The sequence below is a fragment of the Oryctolagus cuniculus genome, chromosome 14, assembly GCF_051225735.1.
Source record: "Oryctolagus cuniculus isolate XC-2025 breed Fujian yellow rabbit chromosome 14, ASM5122573v1, whole genome shotgun sequence".
Lineage (NCBI taxonomy): Eukaryota > Metazoa > Chordata > Mammalia > Lagomorpha > Leporidae > Oryctolagus > Oryctolagus cuniculus.
Genome location: NC_142880.1, coordinates 74,711,649 through 74,731,066, shown reverse-complemented (window position 1 = coordinate 74,731,066; position 19,418 = coordinate 74,711,649). Strand labels below are relative to the sequence as shown.

Below are 19,418 nucleotides of genomic sequence, written 5' to 3'. Positions count from 1 at the left end.
TGTGGGGGTGGGGGGAGAATTCAAACCATATTGGATTTTTAACTTCAGCAATCAGTCACCTTTGACATAAATTTTAAAAGATTCTTAAATTGTCAAAACTCAAAGGGCCAAGAAATCCTTCAGAGGTAAGACCTCTTGGTGGAGGGAGAAAAATGGGTTAGATGGCACCATGGGCTAGGAATTCTCAAAGTGAACTCTCTCCAGAGTGAATTCCTTCACTGTATATCCACAAGGAATATGTTGATAAGAGTAGTTGTTAAACCATAGCTTTCACAATTATGCACTTAAAAAAAAATAAACCAGAGGAATGGAGTCAGGATAATATACTGATGCAGTATGGAGAAGAATCTAGAGCAGGAGTGAACGCTGAGTTTTAGAAGATTGAAAATATCTTCTAGGGATTTGTATTGCTGCCCTTGAAAAATTATCAAGTAGTATATGATTCATTTATACTAGAAAAAGATCATGAAACTTGAAAGAAATAGAGGAAAATTTTGTGAAGATTTGAACAAGACATTTAAATACTTTAGTATATTAGCTACATATGTATTAAGTCCCCAGAGAAATAAGTTAGAAAGTCAGATGTTGGTGTCTGCTAAAGGATTCTGTTTTATAAATTCCAGTAGCTTGTTTCCTTTTATGACGTTGAACTCATGTTTAGGAGAACTTTACTAGACTTTCATCCAAACATCACAAATCTACCTTGGCATAAATCATGCCCTTGTTCTAGGTCAAGGCCACGAGGTTTATGGAATGTCTTTCCCTTCATCACTTAGAATGACCCAGGGATTTCAGAAGTACACATCAAATATGTATCTGTGTGTGTGCATGCAGACCAAGGGGAGGGGAAAGGTTTCAGTTTGTAGGCCCAAGTTAAACATGCGTGTTCCACATGATGAATAAAAATAGACTAACCTTCCTCCCAAAACTAATTTTGTTACAATTCCAGGAATACTTTTTCTACATGAACAACTTCAAATCCATCTCTCTGTCACAGGTTTTGTTGGATTTAAGGATTGCAAAACAAAGACTGAAAGGCTATGCAAACAATTATTTCCCCAAAGAGTTTCTAAGTCATATATTTATTAAAATTTGTGGGGTTAAATCTTAGGGGAGGTTTTAGTCTTACTAATGCAGCTTAGATAGGCCAGGAAAAAATGACTGTGTAGCTTATGCTCCAGCCATCCAATTATTTGAATGGAGCCTGGGGAGACCAACCCATGAGGCCTTCAGCCAAATTCCAGAGGCCATTGATGATCAACACAGTGGTTACCGTTATTTCCTTGTTCTTGTTTAGTATGAATAATGGACTCTTGATTTTAGAGGAAACCATAGAGTTGACTCAGTTTTGCTGATGAGGAGTCCCAGGCCAAGGCAAGACAGCAATGTGGCAGTGAATGTAAGAACTGAGGCTAGGACTTGTAGGCAGAGCCTTGTCTCATCAGCATGAGGGACCCTCAGAGGATGCTGGCTCCATTGATCAGACATTTTTGCTTCCCTCCTAAGTTCCTTATTTTCTTAATAACATCTATAAAAAGTACTTTATAAATCCATGTTGTTATTATTACTGTATTAGTTAAAAAGCAATGTCATGTGAACCTAAGAACATTTATTTGGGTTCCTTCATTGAATTGTTTGTATAAAAAGGAAAGCACATGAATTAGACACAATTGTACTTGGCCAATGAACGCTTCTGGTATTGGGGCTCAAAATTGGACGGAATGATCTGAACCTGTTAGTTAATATGTGAAGGAGGTGCCAAACTGTAGGTTTGGTGATGAGAACTGGGTTTAAGTTTTGGCTGCAGCACTTAGTACTTTTGGCAAAGGACTTGACCCCTGTAGGCTTAACTTTCTTCTTGGGACAAGAGGGGTGACATCAGGGTTGTGGTAAGAGTTCAGTTATGTAGTAGATTAAAACCCTGAGCCCAAATCCTTAAATAATATTCAGCTCCTGTTGTACCAAACACGGGTATACAGGATCCATCATACATTGCTTCTTCATTATGATTCTTTGCAGTCTGACCAGGAGACAGGTGTTAGACCAGTAGCTAAACTGATAACGTAGTAATAACTGGGAAAATCATGTGGGGGTACTGAGTGCTAGAAAGCAGAAAAACCAACCTCATTCCAGGGCAGCAGAGACTTCCCTGATAAAATAATGTGACAGCTTCAAAAGTTCATTGAAAATGCTACTTAGAAGGCCGACGCCGCGGCTCAATAGGCTAATCCTCCACCTAGCGGTGCCGGCACACCGGCTTCTAGTCCCGGTCGTGGCACCGGATTCTGTCCCGGTAGCCCCCCTTCCAGGCCAGCTCTCTGCTATGGTCCAGGAGTGCAGTGGAGGATGGCCCAAGTGCTTGGGCCCTGCACCCCATGGGAGACCAGGAGAAGCACCTGGCTCCTGCTGCGCCGGCCGCGGCAGCCATTAGAGGGTGAACCAACAGCAAAAAGGAAGACCTTTATCTGTCTCTCTTACTGTCCACTCTGCCTGTCCAAAAAAAAAAAAAGCTACTTAGAAAATAACATGGATTTCCAAGGAAATTTTGTACCAAAATAAACTTTTGCAAAATATGTATTTGTTCATTTGAAAGATGGGTGGGTGGGAAGGGAGGCAGAGTGAGAGCAAGAGTGACATTGAGAGCGAGATGCCTACAATGGCCAGGGTTGGCTGTGGCAGAAGCCAGAAGCCCAGAACTTAATCTGTGTCTTCTACTGGGGTGACAGGAATCTAAGTACTTGAACCATCGCCGTTACCTCCCAGAGTGTGCATCAGGAAGGGGTCAGACATGGGATCAGAGGTGAGACTCAAACCCAGGCACTCTGGTAAGGGACGCAGGTGTCCCAAGTGGCATCGTTAGTGCTACACCAAATGTCTGTCCCAAGTAAGCTTCTTTTAAATTAACGTTTCCTCAGACTTTAAAAATTACTGTCATTACTTGCTTAGTTCAAACAGGTAAGTGGTAAAATCAGAATTTGAAGCCAAATGTTGCCCGTGCTATATGGTGGCTTTTATTCTTCAACACAGTCCTTTATTTTGATCATTGAGCCTTTTGAACCCTACTAAATGTTACGTTAACTTCTCCTGCCCTCACCCCGGGTTGACCTCCTGCAGCCCAACATTAAGGAATGAAATAGTCTGAGAGGCACCCTTCTTGGTTGCCCTTCTGGTGAACTGAGAGTGTGGCTTTAAATTTTTAGGACTGTTTAATACTTGAAAAAGTTTAGAATGATTAAAATAGAAAAATACTGTTTCTATTTCATAAACAGTACATTTCCTTTTATTCTGGGTTGGCTATTGAGACTATCCTCTGAACATTAATTATTATAGCTATACTGTAGAAATAATATACAGACAGTAATGTCAAAGACTGTATATACCTTTGCAGTATAAATCTAGCCACGTGTGTTCTGTTTGGGGAGAAAACATTTATGAGTATCCTGCAGAAACGTTTATATGCCTATAAATAACATTGCTGGGTTCCTTTGCTAAGGGCAAATGTTTGAGAAAATTTTTTATTCAGTTTATTGCGAAGACTGCAAGACCTTAAATACAGTAACAGTGATATAATCTGCCTGTTGGATTAATAAATTTCAAAGTTGAATTTTGCATATGGGTATGGAAATTTCTGGAAGGATGTTACTCTCTTTAAGTTCCTGCATATTGTCAGTTTTTAAGAATCAAAACAGATTAAACAATGCTGGTGTACTAGGTAGCTCTGTTTTTTTCAAAGCGGAAGCCTGTCCTTTCTTGAAAAGCCATACCTGAGCTGTCCGGACTATAATCACTAACATACCATTTAGCATTTGCAGAGGGCTTTTCATTCAGAATTTCACAATCACTATCTTTGAATCCATATAGCATCCATGTGAAGTTGGTAGATACACTCAAGCACCCAGGTCTCCTGTAGGGGAATTTTGGTGCCGGCAGGAGTATTGTGATTGGCAGTGACTTGACTTAAACTCCCAGAGGCCAGACACCTGGAGAAGCTTTCTTGCAGGCCCAGGTACATGCCAGTGTTTCTGCTACCTGGAACTTCCTCTTCATTCCTCCTGCTACGTTACTAAGATTCAGTGACTTCTTGCACCATTAACCATAATGCAGTGTTCACTGTGTCAGTCTGCCTTAAACCCACACGGGAAGGGTATGGTTGGAAAGATTCTGAGAGAACCCCATGAACATTGGCTTTCTTTGCAGCAAATTTCAATGGCTAACACCTCCAACAAAAGTACTTTTCATTCTGAGTGGTAACTTTAACATCTACAACTAAGTACTTAGGTAAAGACATGAACACCTAGAGTTTCTGTCTTACAAGTTTGTAACATTATTCAGGCAGGCAGAGCATATTATATACCTGATGATTAAGTTATCAGCATCCAAGCATCGATTGCAACATAATGCCAGCAGTCATATATTGTATGCACATTGTGTACCAGGCACTATGGTAAACATAATACATACCTTATCTCATCCTTATAATAGCCCTGTGATGTAGACATTCTTGTCTGCATTTTACAGATGGGAAACCCAAGGCTTATAAGTTTCCCACAGTCACAGAACTTGCAGATGAGAGAGCTAGAATTCAAACCTACTTCTGTCTGACTCCAAAGTAAGTTCTTCAGCTGTTATGTAATACTGTCCTAGGTGAAGGGTGGTGTATACATTATTCAAAGCCATATACTTGGGATAGCATGCAGCAAAGAAGTGCAAAAGATAGGCTGGACTAGAAAGGCACATGTGGATTTCTTTACTTGTAAAGCAGAGCACAACTAGGTATCCACATCATACTTTATATATCGTTTCATCTTTCTGAGCACCAATCATAACTTGCCCCACATGAAAAGTATTTGTATTTTCCCTCCTATTTCAGACTTCCAGTTCCTTGGGTTTCTGTAGCATCATTACTATCTCTAGTTTCTGGTGGATCTTTTCAGAGTCAGTCACTGCATATATTTGCACATGTGTGTATGTGTATAGCCATCTGCATGCTCACCTGTGTTACAACTGAATTGCTTGAGTGGTAATAATGAAGTCCTAAGTGTATCATTAATCATAGAACACTATATTCTATACTTTTGTATTACAGACCTTTCATTACATGCATTATAAAGTGATTGTGCATGACTGGATAATTGTGGTTTTTTATTTTTTAGGAAAATGTACTTATGGTGTATTAACTGTGTCCCTTAAAAGAAAATTCAACATAAATACCATGTAATTCTATTATAAGATGGTTATAAGTTAAGTCTTAATCTGTGGGCTTGATGAGTTCTATGTGAGAAAAAATTAAAGACATTAACTTTAGGAATTAGAAACAAATGTCTCTGAAGATTTAATTTTTTTGAGGTTTCTCCATACTTCCAGTTGGTATAAGTTGCTTGGTGATATTGCATATAAAAGAATAAGGCAATATCTTCTTTAAAGATTTTATTTATTTATCTGATAGAGTTACAGAGAGAGGGAGGATGAGAGAGAAAAGTCTTCTATCTGCTGGTTCACTCTCCAAATGGCTGCAAAAGCCAGAGCTGAGCTGATCCAAAGCCAGGAACCTTGAGCTTTATCTAGGTCTCCCATGTGGGTGCAGGGGCCCAAGGACTTGGGCCATCTTCTACTGCTTTCTCAGGCCATAGCAGAGAGCTGGACTGGAAGAGGAGTAGCCAGTAAAAGAGATAGAATTTCTATTTTGTTATAGTATCCATCTATGCTTTGAAAAATGGGGAAGATAATACGGAGTGACTGGTTTATTTTGGAAATTATGTGTTTCTGGTATAAATGTGAGCTAAGAAAAGTAAATCTTTGGCTGCATATAAAGAATTTGAGCATCTTAAGTATTTTAACTTAAAAATCAAGTCACTAATCCTTTTTTTTGTCTAATTTTAGGTTTTAGCATAAAAGCAGTGCCATTCCAGAATGCCATCTTGAATGTAAAAGAACTTGGAGGTATAACATTTAAAATACTTTAAATACTTTCTCTGGCCTTAGCCTTGCTAATTTGGTGTTTATGCGTTATGTGTAATTCAAACACAATGATAATTCTAGTAGCTAATTCATTTCTACCTTTAATCTTCATCATATGTTTCCTAAGAAGATTTCCTTTTCTTTATAGATGTTTTAAAAGTTGAAAAGTTCCAAAAAACAGAATTTTGTTTTCTTTCATATGACTCACAGAGCTGCACTACTCTTGGCAATCCATACACTCTACATGTTGGTTTTACTTGTTAAAAATTTTTATTCTTGAATGAAACATAGAAAATTTTAAATATAATCATTGAAAGATTATGCAGAGCCAAGACTTGTGTTTTAGAATAGTTGGTATGGATACTGCAGGTTTTATTGTATTCCATTTTTTAGAATGTATTTGTCCTGATAGTAAATCTTTGCCAATGTGTTCTTTGCTGGTCAGGCACTTTTATTGGATAGGCTGTACCACAAACCATACATCACTCAGTCTTTCAATTCCACTCTCTGTCTGGCATCTTTTGGTTGTGTTTTATGTCATTCAGGGTCTTAACCCATGTAAATAGGTTAACAAAGAAATCAGTCAATTCAGTGAACCTACTAATTTCTGTAATGGCGCAGCAAAATGGTAAGTGCTCTGGGGTTTGGTATAATATCGATAAGTTTAATGACTTAGAAGAAAGTTCTCTTCCATCTCTTTAATTTGTGATACTGACCTTACCCTGAATTGTTTTCAGTTTTCTTTCTTCTTCTCTAAAATCCATCTAACTATGACCTATTTTTGCTTGATGAAATGGAAACACCAACTTCATGCCATTTTAATAGGGTTGGGTACTCTCTTATTTTTATCTAATAAAATATTGGTTGACCTTTTCAATTGTCTGTTTTCAGAGCATATGTCTAGGATAGGTTAGCTTCTGTCAATCTGTTTTACCTTTGATTTTAAAGCATTACTGTGTAAAGCAACCCTGAATCACAAACTCTGATTTTTCTTTAAGACATTTGATTTTGTTATTATGACTCCAAAAAATCATGAAACATGAAAATTCTTATAAAACAATAATTTTTCTGGGAAAAAATTTTAAGACTGTTCTGTCAGGTTTGAGTACTGTAATATTGCTCTTTGGTTTCTGGGGACTCTGCTTCTCAGTGACAATACAATTGTTTATGGATATTTTAAAGTTAGAGGATCTACTCAACAAATCCACAAAAATCAAAATGTGTGCTTTGAGTATACTATTAGTTTTAAATATGATTGATACTTAGTGTTTTATGAGGATAGGCACATTACATTTATTAATATCCTTCAGATGTAAGAAATTACTGATTTGTTGATTAGATATTTAATACGTCTGATATTTAGTTGGATGAAGGAGTGAATGTACTGGGACAGTTGAGAAAGTGAGCACTTCAAGGAGTTTCTTATAACCTTGGCCCTGTTACTGAAGGGCCACTGAAACTGAGTACAGTGAAAGCCCTGTTTAGAAGAGTGGGGGCGATAAGGTAGGAAAAGCTGTGTTTCCAAGCAAGTTTCATTTTCTTTAAAAACCATTGTTGAAATGGGAACTACATTAGAGAAGATAATATAGGGTTTGTTGGTAATATTTTAGTTAGTATGTCTTCTGTGATAAGGTTGAGAGATGTAGGTAAAGTGCAGGGCCTCGAGGATTGGAACAGGTACATTGGAACAGATACTGGCTTCAGACTAGTAATGTCGGAGTTGGGGGCATGCATTAGTTTTGGAGAATGGATTTCTAGCCTGAGCTTAGATTCCTTTACTCCCTCAACTTAAATAACTCTTTTCCGTTGAGAGACTTTCTGGAGGAAAAGATGACTTTGAGTAGAATTTCATTGTGTATCCTGTGTTGCTTGTCTAGGAGCAAGCAATAGAGGGAGTTGATTACTTGCTGGTTTATTTACTAATGAATTTATGCAGATATTTTCTGAGGTTGGGTATTAGGTTATATCTCACTCAAGAACTCATGAAAAAGTAGAATAATATATATAAAGACTGTATAGTTTGCCTAGGATTTGAAATATATCCTAGGGGTGGGTATTTCGCCTAGCAGTTCAGATATCTGCATCCAATATCAGAGCTCCTGGGTTTGAATCCAAGCTCTACGCCTGTTTCCAGCTTCCTGTCAAGGCACTCCCTGTGAGGCAGTGGTGATGGCTCAAGGAACTGGGTCCCTGCCACCTATATGGGAGATCGAGACTAAGCTCCTGGTGTTGGCCTGGTCCAGCTCTGGCTCTCGCAAGGATTTATAGTGAACTAGTGGGAGGGGAGCACTCCTTCTTTCATTCTCTCTCTCTAAATAAATAAAAGCCATTATGGTGTAGTGGGTAAAGCTGCTTCCGGCAGCACCAGCATCTCATGGGTGTTAGTTCTATTCTTGGCTGCTCCATTTCTGATCCATCTCTGATAATACACCTGGGAGAGTAGCATTAGATGGCCCAAATGCTTGGGGCCCTGCACCCACATGGGAGACCTGGAAGAAGCTCCTGTCTTCCGATGAGCACATACCTCCACCATTGCAGCCATTTGGGTAATGGACCAGTGGATGGAAGATTCATTCTCATTCTCTCTCTCTCTCTCTCCACCCCCCCCAATTCTGTCTTTGAAATAAATGAAATAAATTTTAAAATACATAAATACAGTTTCTACATACCAAAGGGATCATCCCAATATAAAGTTTGTGGCATTTAGGGAGAATTAGGTTCAAGTTGTATGAAAGAAGTTGCTTGGCCAAGAACTTATAGAAAAGAATTGAGTGTTTTAGGGCCAGCAAGTGAAAATACTTTACTTATTTGCTGGTGGAAGATTCCTGGGCAGACAGGGTAATCAGAGTTCAATTAGATTTCAACTTGGGAAAATTCTAAAGATGGTGGTAAGATAGGCAGACAGTGCTGAAGTCCCAGTGAGGAGATGCCCAGGTTATCTATGCTGGGGCTAGTTCAGGAGAGGAGCATGGCCCTGTTCCTGTCCACTACTATCCTGACTCTGCCTCTTTCAGAGAGCTCCAAAGCTCACCATTGCTCCCCTTTCTAGCCTTCAATTCCCCACTTCTTCACAGTTGGAAAAGGCATGAGCTGGTGCTCCTTACCTAGTAAGAATAAATGATAGGGGCCAGCCCCGTGGCTCAATAGGCTAATCCTCCGCCTTGCTGTGCTGGCACACTGGGTTCTAGTCCCAGTCGGGGCGCCAGATTCTGTCCCGGTTGCCCCTCTTCCAGGCCAGCTCTCTGCTGTGGCCCGGGAGTGCAGTGGAGGATGGCCCAGGTGCTTGGGCCCTGCACCCACATGGGAGACCAGGAGAAGCACCTGGCTCCTGGCTTCGGATCAGCGTGGCGCGAAGGCCATTGGAGGGTGAACCAGCAGTAAAGAAAGACCTTTCTCTCTGTCTCTCTCTCTCTCTCTCACTGTCCACTCTGCCTGTCAAAAATAAATAAATAAATAAATAAATGATAGGGGATGAAATAACAGTGAGTAAAGGAGATAAATGTAATGAAAGTCACTTTGGTTGTCATCTTGATCGATCATATTTTGCATACAACTGATAGATGTTTGCACATAGGTTTTTTGGTATATGTAAAATAAAATACATGCTAAATATGTGATATGGATAAGCAGTTCTGTCTTCTTCAGTTTCCTGTTTTATGAAGGTGCTTCCCCATCTCTTACCTTACATTTCTTAAAATTCTCATTCGCATCACTTTCTTTTCATGTGGTGTTTTCCTGGACATGCTGCCATATTTAACTGTGTGTCTCACATGACCCTAGAAGCTAAGAATATAGGATAGAAGACACAGCTGCTTTCTTCAAGAAGCACGTGATGCGAGAATGGAGATGTTTATGAACACCAATATAATAAATTAATAAATTTTTTGAAAATAGTGAAGTTAAGAGGGAAAATGCATGTGCCTAAATACAAGGTAAACACTGACACAAAGATAGTCAGGCTTGGCGATATGATGTCCAAGGCTGTTTCCATTGTGCTAAGGCTGGCTTGCTCTCCTTGGTTTATCTGCCATACTTCAGCCCATCTCTGTGAAATCAAAACTCCAAAGTTTCTTCTCCTATTTTTCACTTATTCCCTTTCCTACGTCCCTATATGTTCTCACTTAATCTTTACAACTTCATTCCTAGAGAGTGGATGTTATTATTATCTGACAGATAATACAATGTTAGACAGTAAAACACAGGTTAAGTGACCTGACCAGGGTTATTTGGCAGAGAGGTGGGAACCAGTGTACACATTGCCCTTCATCAATGTCCACACTATGGGAAGTATTTTGTCCACTCATTGCCTAGCACAGGAGAAATCCTTCCACATGTTACCTAATGCTGTTTTTATTACTCTTACCACAGTGTAAAGTCTTCATGTGTTGGTAATGTTTCACTAACCTTGTATTGACAAAATGTGAACACCGTGTTCTACTCAAAACTTAATAGGACGTAATCTCTAATTATTGAAGCTGCTGTTATCATCCATTTTCTGTCTTACTTAGACATCTCTCAGGTCAAACTGGTTCCATTATTTTTTTTTTTAAAGATTTATTTATTTATTTGAAAGAGTTACACAGAGAGACAAGGAGAGGCAGAGAGGGAGGGAGAGAGGTCTTCCATCTTCTGGTTCACTCCCCAATTGGCCGCAATGGCTGGAGCTGCGTGGATCCAAAGCCAGGACCCAGGCAGGAGCTGCGTGGATCCAAAGCCAGGAGCCAGGTACTTCCTCTGGGTCTTCCCACATGGGTGCAGGGGCCCAAGGACTTGGGTCATTTTCTACTACTTTCCCAGGCCATAGCAGAGAGCTGGGTCAGAAGTGGGGCAGCTGGGTCTCAAACCAGCGCCCATATGGGATTCTGGCACTGCAGGCGGTGGCTTTACCCGCTACACCACAGCGCTGGCCCTCCATTATGGTTTAACTCCTAGTACTGTAGCTGGTCTTCCCTCTTATTTCCACAAGACAGCTTTCTGAATCTACATTCCCAGGATCTAGAATCTTCCACAAACATTTCAGTTTCCTGTTTTGTTTCTAATCTATTCATTCAGCTACTATTACTGAATACTAGTTGAGCATCCCTAATCTGAAATCCTCCCAGAGTCTGAAACTTTTTGAGTTCTCACATAAAGCTCAAAGAGTTTCATATTTTGGATTTTGAGATGAGTGATGCTTAACTGGCAAAATCTATGAAAATATTCCAAAATCAGAAACAAACAAGCAAAACAATCAGAATCTGAAATACTTCTGGCCCCAAACATTTTGGTTAAGGGATACTCTGCTTCTATACATTAGGTGCCAGGTAGTGTCACACAAGCCCTGACTCTGCATCCACACAGTAACGGTCATTAGGGAGCCCAAGTGTCCTAACTTCTCTGTCTTCATTAAAGCCAAATATTAATCCTGTAAGAGGCCTAGCATAGGTTTCTAGGTCAATTTTTTCTGTACCTGAAGGGGCATTCTAATACCATCCAGCAAAGGTTGGATGTTTGTCCTGATCCCTGTGAAAAATATACCATGATATTACTCAATGAACTTTTGTTTTTCTATGTGTTCTTTTATTCAGGAGGTTTTTGTTGAAGCTACTATAAATCCCTTCTCTTTTTGTTTTAATTGTCAACTTGGGCTGCTCTTGATTAGTTTTATTTTTCTGTATGTTGTTCAGGAAACTAGCAGGGTCCTGGATAGATAGATAGATTAATCTTTCAAAGACTTTTCCTTCTTGGGAATGACTTGTGTCAAAGTCCAGTCATCCTGTGGGTGATTGTAGGCAAATTCATCCTACTCTGGGCCCATTGTAGAATGTAATAATAATGGTCCTCACCTCCTATAATCCTGGGCCAAATTAGTTAATGCAGGCCAAGTATTTAGAATCTGCCTGGCCTGTAGCTAACATCATTGAAGATTTACTTTTACTGTAATTGTATTCTCACTCTCCACTCCCACCTGCTGTCCTCCAGAAGACACCTTTCAATGAAGTCTTTTTCCCAAAGTTTCTCACAGTCACACAGATACCATATTGCTTGCTTTGGCTTTTGTGGTCATGCCGGTCTCCCTTTTAGGTGAGGTGACCTTTTCCACCCACGTGTTCTACCTGTTTAAACTGGAAAGAACCTCATCAGCATCTAGCCTGGTTTTGGCACTCCACAGGAATTAATCTGAAGTGTTTTTGTCTCTCTCTACCTTATCTCTACTGTCTATTTTTCAGATTTCACCTGAAAAACCTCTTTTTAATTTCCTCTTAATTGCTTTCTTCTCTATTTGGCTTGTGTGCTTTAACCACATCACTAAGGTAAGGGAAGCATCTGGCATTTGGGTGAGTTGAAAGCAGTCATCACGCAGGGACATCAAAGCTTAGGTAATTTTGTATTTTAGAAATTTCCCTTTCTTAAATCTACACACAGACTTTTATGCCTTTGTGGATGTTTTTCTCTTGATTTTGAAATTTAATATGTGAATTGATAGAATCCAGAGATGGCAATTTCATTTCTTAACATTTATTGATAAGGATCGAGACATTGTGATACTCCCTAACTAAATTCTGGAACCATAATCGGTTTTGTCAAATGATTTGTTTTCTTCCTCTGCTTTTCTAATGACTTGTATGAATTGTCCTCCAGCCCCCACATGGGCTACCATCCACACCCAAAATACTCTTCGGCATTCTTGTCTTCCCAGCTGTTATTGGGAAAAGCAAAGAAAAACTGAAAAGTTCATGAAGATTCTTGTTGTTTGCATTTTACTTTTATTTTTTACCCATAATGCATAATGAAAAGACTACTGTTTTTGGTGGGGTTTTTTGTTCGTTCGTTTGTTTGGAGACAGATAGGCAAAATAGAGAAAGCTCCCATCTACTGGTTTACCCCTGAAATGCCTGCAAACCAGAGTTGAACTGGGGCTGTGGCTGAAGCCACGAACAGGCAACACAATCCAGGTCTCCAATGTGGGTAGCAGAAACTTAATTATTTGAGCCATCACTGCTACTTTCCACAGTCCACATTAATAGGAAGCTGGAGTGAGGAGCCAGAGTTGGGCATTCAAACCAAGCACTCTGATGTGGTACGTGGGCATCTTCAACTCTGGGCGAACACTAGCCACATCCATTCTTTTTTAGAAAGCAGTAAGGGCAGTGTGAAAAGTGCAAAATGTGTCCATGTGCCTCAGCCCAGGCAATAGTGAGTGAATGATTTTTGAGGATTGTCAGCTAAGTCATTTTTTTTAAAAGGTTGCTTCCTTCAGCAGCCAAGCTGTTATATGAAACAGATGTCGAACTCTGCCGTGTCCCTTTGTTTGCCTGGAGGAATCCGCCTCTTCATCGTGAAAGGTGCTGGCCGTGTATATCCTGCTAGTTATCTTAGGGTGTTCAGGTTATTTGCATTTCCTTATTTCTTCAGGAACTCTTCCCAAATGTTCCAGGGGGCACTGCTGCCTCTTGTAATTTCTACCTTTTGTACCCATTCCATTTCATGTCTCACCAAAATGAAGATTTCTTGCTTCAGTCTCCTTTAATACAAGCCTACTTTGGAGGGAAGTTTAATTTTTATCAGTGAGATCTCTCAGTCATTTAAATATACACGTGTGTGTATATATATATACAAGCCTTATCCCTTCCATAACCCCACTGCCACCTCTCATTTTAAATAAAATCCAGCTAAATGCTTCTGGTTTTAATGTAATCCCTTTTTCTGATAGTCATGCTACACTGTAAAGACAGAAGGAGTAGAGACCATATAACAGAAAAGAAACAGCACAGGCAGCGGACCTGCAGAGGTTATTACTGTCCTGTTTCTTGGACGGACAGGTGGAGGTACAGGTGTTTCTGATACAGGCTGCTTGTAACCTGCCATTGGAAAACTCCTTTTGATATTTCCACAGGCGACTGTGGGATGGGTGGCTGCAAATGATGTCACACAGAGGAACATAATAGTGCAAAAGGAAGGCTCAAGTAAGACCCAGTCCACATGGAGTTCCTTGTGCCCTGTCCTCAAATGAGTACCAGGGCAGCCACACACACGTAGACATGTGTATTCTTTATCTATTACACAATTATAAAGAAGAAATACAGTTCAGCTAGTGAAGTATTACCTCAAGACACTCTGCCATTCTCTGCCTTCAAACTTCTTGTTGTTTTCTTATCTGCAAAATGTAAGTTTTCATAAATCACCTCAATTTATTTCCCAAGGGATTGGGCTGGAGGAGCAAAGTTAAATTGCCCAACGCTCCTCCAGAGAGCTGCTTTAAGAATAGTTGGTGGTATTTCCGCTAATGCTCTTTTTATAGTCGTGGATCTAGTGTGGGATGTAATAGCGAATGATGGAAACTTCTTGATATAGTATTGTTTCCTTATCTAGGAAGAGAACCAGGCCTTTGGGGAATGGGAACACCAGTTAACTCCTGGCTCCCTCAGCTGTGTTTGCTCTCACTTAGGCCGAGGCTCTACTAGGGGAAATGATATTGGTATAAAGCCAAGTCACTTGGATATGAGTTAAAAGGCCACAGCTATCTGAATTGGTTGAACTGGATCCCAGGCTGGTGGTGTTCAAGCGTTTTTTACACTTGCTAAGGGAAAACTGAGCCAAACAGGCAGCAGAGCCAAATACATGAATCTAGGGGCCCAGAAGTCTGTTACTGGCTGATGTAGACCTGACCTTCTGGATGAGTGCCCTAGGAAATTTACAAAATTTTATCTTCCCAGTTATCATCTCATATAGCACTGAGGAGTTCACTTATTCTTAGACTGAGTGTACCATAGACATAGAATGTTCTGGAAACTGGTTTTTGGCCCTTTGATCCCCTTGAAAATAGGGATCTCATGTGCCCCTGCAGGCTGCTACTGTGTCACTGTTTCCTCTTTAAGGGCAACCAGGCCGTCTCCTATCTTCCAACTTTACCAAACATCCTTGTAGAGTATGTGTGTTGGGTTCTTCGCTTCACTTTCTATCCCTCACAAGGGAATAGTATTTCTGTTTCTCCCAGGGGTTGCCATAATAACAGCTAATTTTCATTATAAATTTGGTTTCAGTGTGATATTGCAGCAACAGCTCTGGAAGTTGAGAGAACCGTATTTTCCTTTAACAAAATAAGCCATGGGACATCGGGCAAGGCGCTTAACTTTTTCCAAGGTTGCTTTCTTTTATAGCAGCTGCTGCTGCTGCTAACTGTTCCCCTGTTGGTGTGTAGCACAACTTTTTTTTTTTTAATCTTAAAATTCATAGGATTTACTTCACTTTCACCCCTACAAATCATGCAGCCTGTGTCCAGTCACTGCGGAGGACTGTAAGAGTCTTACTCGCTCTATTTTGATTTCTTCCCGAGTTCCTCAATTGTTCATGTATTTACTTACTTACTGTGCAGTAGACATTTCAGTAACTCTCAAAGCAATTTTTTTGTGTGTCTTGTGAGGCTCAGTGTACATACATAGAATCACAAGTAACCAAGAATAACTAAACAAGTCCCTATCATGGTGTTGTTTACTTTGAGAAGCGTTATAACCTGCTGTGGTGCGTACTGTCACAGGATTGATTACTGGTTGCAATTAGGATCGTATAGAGAGAACAGAGGGAACTACAGAGAAAAGGGAGATCTGGGAAAAAAGAAAGGTGGGACAAAATTCACATAGGTGGCCGTGGGTTTGGTTCACAGATGGGATAAGACGGGAGAATTATGAGTCATTGTAAAGCATACCATAATCTTAAGGGTTCACTCTATTATAAAATATATTAACAGTTTCAGCCTGGAGGGAAATTTGTCAAATTGTGCCCCAAAATGTTAGAGTAATGCCAGACCCTTAAGAAGCACAACATTATTTTATTGTTCTTTAATTCATTTCGGTGAATACTTCATGAATGCCAGCTACATTCCAGGCCCCGAGGACACGGTCCCTCCCTGTCACACATGGGTGTGCTTGTGTGGGCACACACAGAAGCGTTAACACACCTCTGAGCCCTCTTCTTTGAATATTTTCATGGGAGAGTGATGTAGACCATGATGATGATGAACGATCTGAGAAACAGTTAAACATTAAGAGACTCCTGTAATTGGGATGGAACTTGACAACTATTGAAGAAGTATTTGTCACTGTTCCTCGCTAAACAGCCTGGGTTGGTTCTCTGACAGCTCCAAAGCTGAATACAATAGTACTGTATTAGAGTTGATTCCAGACATCACAAATATGTTGCTTTCAATTTCTTGACCCCTAACGGATTGTGGAAAGACTACTGAAGATGCTTTATCATTTTATCTTTGAAATTCACTGATACTTCTTACATCATTGTGAGAGGTAATAATGTGAAGAATTTATTATGTAAAGTTTATTAGCATTTTTGCTAATATGTGAACACTTAGATTTAAACAACTTACGTGATTGAAAATTGGAAATTGATTTTTTTTAATTATGTCTTTTCTTCCCTGGCCAGAATCCCAGGGGCTGACAAAAAATCATCAGAAAACAAGCTAACAAATAATAACAAGTTAAATTATCACAAAAATAGATTTAAATCTATAACAAAGAAAAGAAAGCAAGACAAAACTGGAGATACAGACAAGGGAAGTATGAAGTAGAAAGAGAATTCACCAGGATTATTAATCAAAGAGCTCATCAGAGTTATTAATTGGAGCCCCACATTTGGAACTCTGCCTTTATTTTTCTTTTCTCCTTGTGTTAAGTAGTGGATAGCAGCTGTGTTTACCCACAAACTAAATCCTTGAGTGTGGGTGCTAGACCCGGAGAGGTAGGGCAGTGCCTCAATAATGTGCTGACTGCCAGGTGGGTTAGGAAGCCCACACACACAGGAGATGAGCCACTTGTCTGTCCCCATTAATCACTGGAAACAGGCGGTGGTAAACAAAAGAGCTGGCGAACAAAGAGTCTCAAACAAAAGGTGAGCCTGTGGTTCTGACACACCACAGTGCGCACAATCCCTAACCCACGGGAGAAGTAGTCAAGGGCCTAGAGGTAGTAGAGTCATCGGAAGACGACACTCAGAGAGCTGGAGAAAGGAATTTTGAAATTTTTAAAATTTTAAATAAAAATATCTGTCGACACAACTCACATTGCAACCAGTGAAGCCAAAGACGGAGTTAGGGAATTTCCCCAGAATGCCACACACAAGGAATACTTGGGAAATGTGAGAGAAAATTCAAGAGACACAGGGAATTGTGTCAGAAGTTCCAGTTTCCAGGCTCTACAAGCAGACAAAGAGGAAACTGGAGAGGAGACAATTATCAAAGAAGTAATAATGAAAGAGCCTCCTATGAAAAAAAAGAAGTGTTCAGATTTAATGAGGCTTCTGAATGCCATGTATAATTAATGAGAAAAGATCCATACCTAGACATATTGTGAAGAAAAAAAAAACATTAATTTTAAAATCTCAGTCTCTTTCTCTCTCTTACACACACATACACACACACTTACACAGAGGCATTATTTCTGATTTCAACTTGGGAAATTGCAGGGTCAAATAAGAAGAAAGAATTGTAAAAGGATATTTTGTTCTTTTCTTAACCTAAAGATCTTAATTAACAAAAAATTTGAAGTTCATATCTTAAAGATACACACGACAACAATAAAGATAGAATGATATATTCATAGTTGCATTTTTAAGAAAGTTCTGAGGGTACCAGCTTATGTGGTAAACTGTTTAAGGAGATAGAGTGGGAGTTCACTGGGATCAAAAACAATTTTTGCTTTATCTGTGTTCATTTTCCTCTGGGAATTTTTTAAAATATTGAAATTTCTTTTTTAAAAAAAGATTTATTTGAAAGGCAGAATTAGAAAGTGAGATAGAAAGGAGATTAATCTTCCATCCTTGGTTCATTCCTTAAATGGCCACCAACACCCAGGGCTGGGCCAGGCCAAAACCAGGAACCTGGAACTTCATTTAGGACTCCCACATGGGTGGTAGAGGCCCAGGCACTTGGGTCATCCTCCGTTGCCTTTCCCCATTCATCGGCAGGGAGCTGGATTGGAAGTAGAGCAGCCAGGACTGGAACCAATGCTAATATGGGATGCTGGTAGTGACTTAACTTGCTGTACTGCAATGCCAACTCCATGAAATTTCTTAAGAAAGGAAATATGGGGCCAGTGGTGTGGCATAGCAGGTAAAGCCACTGCCTGCAGTGCCAGCATCCCATATGGGCACAGGTTTGGATCCTGGCTGCTCCTCTTCCAATCTAGCTCTCTGCTATGGCCTGAGAAAGCAGTGGAAGATGGCCCAAGTCCTTGGGCCCCTGTGCCTGCGTGGGAATCTTGGAAGAAGCTCCTGGCTCCTCACTTTGGATCGGCCCAGCTCCAGGTGTGGTGGCCATCTGGGGAATGAACCAGCAGATGGAAGACTCTCTTTCTCTCCCTCTCTCTCTCTGCCTCTCTATAAATCTGCCTTTCAAATAAAAAAAAAAAAAATCTAAAATAGATCACATTCTTTAAAAAAAAAAAAAAGGAAATATTTTTTAAGAAGAGAAAGCAAAGGGTATTTGAAAACTTCAGCAAACTTCAAGAAAGAAATATAATAACCAACAAAAAAGATTCTCTGCTTCCAATCCAGCTTCCTACTAACCCATCCTGGGAGGCACCAGGAGATTGCCCAAATAATTGGGCCCTGGCCATTTTAAGCATTTGGATAGAAAAGTAGCAGATAGAAGATAATTCTCCCTCCCCCTCTCTCCTCGTCCCTTCCCCTCCTCTCCCCTCCCTTCCATCAAGAGAAATAGAGCAGGTAAAATACATTTGAGGGATTTAAATATCCAGTTAACATGCTTAATCTAATTGATAATTAAGTATTTTTATACTTAAATAAAAGATGTATGTTCTCTTAAAATTATGTAAAATTTTACATGCATGACTGTGTTTTCTGGTTAAATACCAGTAAAGTTAGAATTAATAGCAAATAGACAAAACTGATGTATCAAACAAGATTTCAAGGCACTTTATCTTTGAACCCTACATAAAAATTAAATCAAAATGGATATTAGATGTAAATTTAAAACCTAAAGCTTTAGAACTCCTAGCAGGAAATAAATGAGAAAATATTTTTGAAATTGACTAGGCAGAGATTTCTTGGATAGATACCAAAGCATGATCGATGAAAGAAAAATTGATAAATTGGATTTCCTAATACTGTTCTTTGAAATTTACTGTTAGGAGAATAAAAAGTCATTAACTCAGAAAAACATGGTTACAAACCATGATAAAGGTCTTGTATCTAGAATATATAAACAGCACTCAGAATTCAATAAGAAAGAAAATAACAGTTTTTAAATGGACAAAAGAGTTGAAGATATACTTTGTCAAAGAAGATATAGAGGTGGTAAATAAGCACACATGGAGTTGCTCAGCATCACTAGTATTTAGGTAAATACAGTTAAACCATAGCACCCCTTTCTGAATGCTATTTTTAAAGAGCCTGATAACATCAATTCTTGGCAAGGATGTCAAACTGTAAGTCTCATATATCATCAATAG

General features: G+C 39.6%; 1 protein-coding gene across 11 annotated transcripts in view; it reads left to right on the top strand.

The window, feature by feature from the left end:
- The window catches only part of ARL15 (ARF like GTPase 15), a 486,108-nt gene that overhangs the window by 188,273 nt on the left and 278,417 nt on the right, over window positions 1–19,418 (top strand). For 7 of the 11 annotated variants that reach the window (XM_008262202.5, XM_089312774.1, XM_089312775.1 and 4 more), the window contains one exon: window positions 5,881–5,940. The exons of the other annotated variants lie outside the window; for them this stretch is intronic. In XM_008262202.5, coding sequence (XP_008260424.1) covers window positions 5,881–5,940 — 60 coding nt within the window. The remainder of the gene's footprint in view (window positions 1–5,880; window positions 5,941–19,418) is intronic. 11 annotated transcript variants of the gene reach the window in all.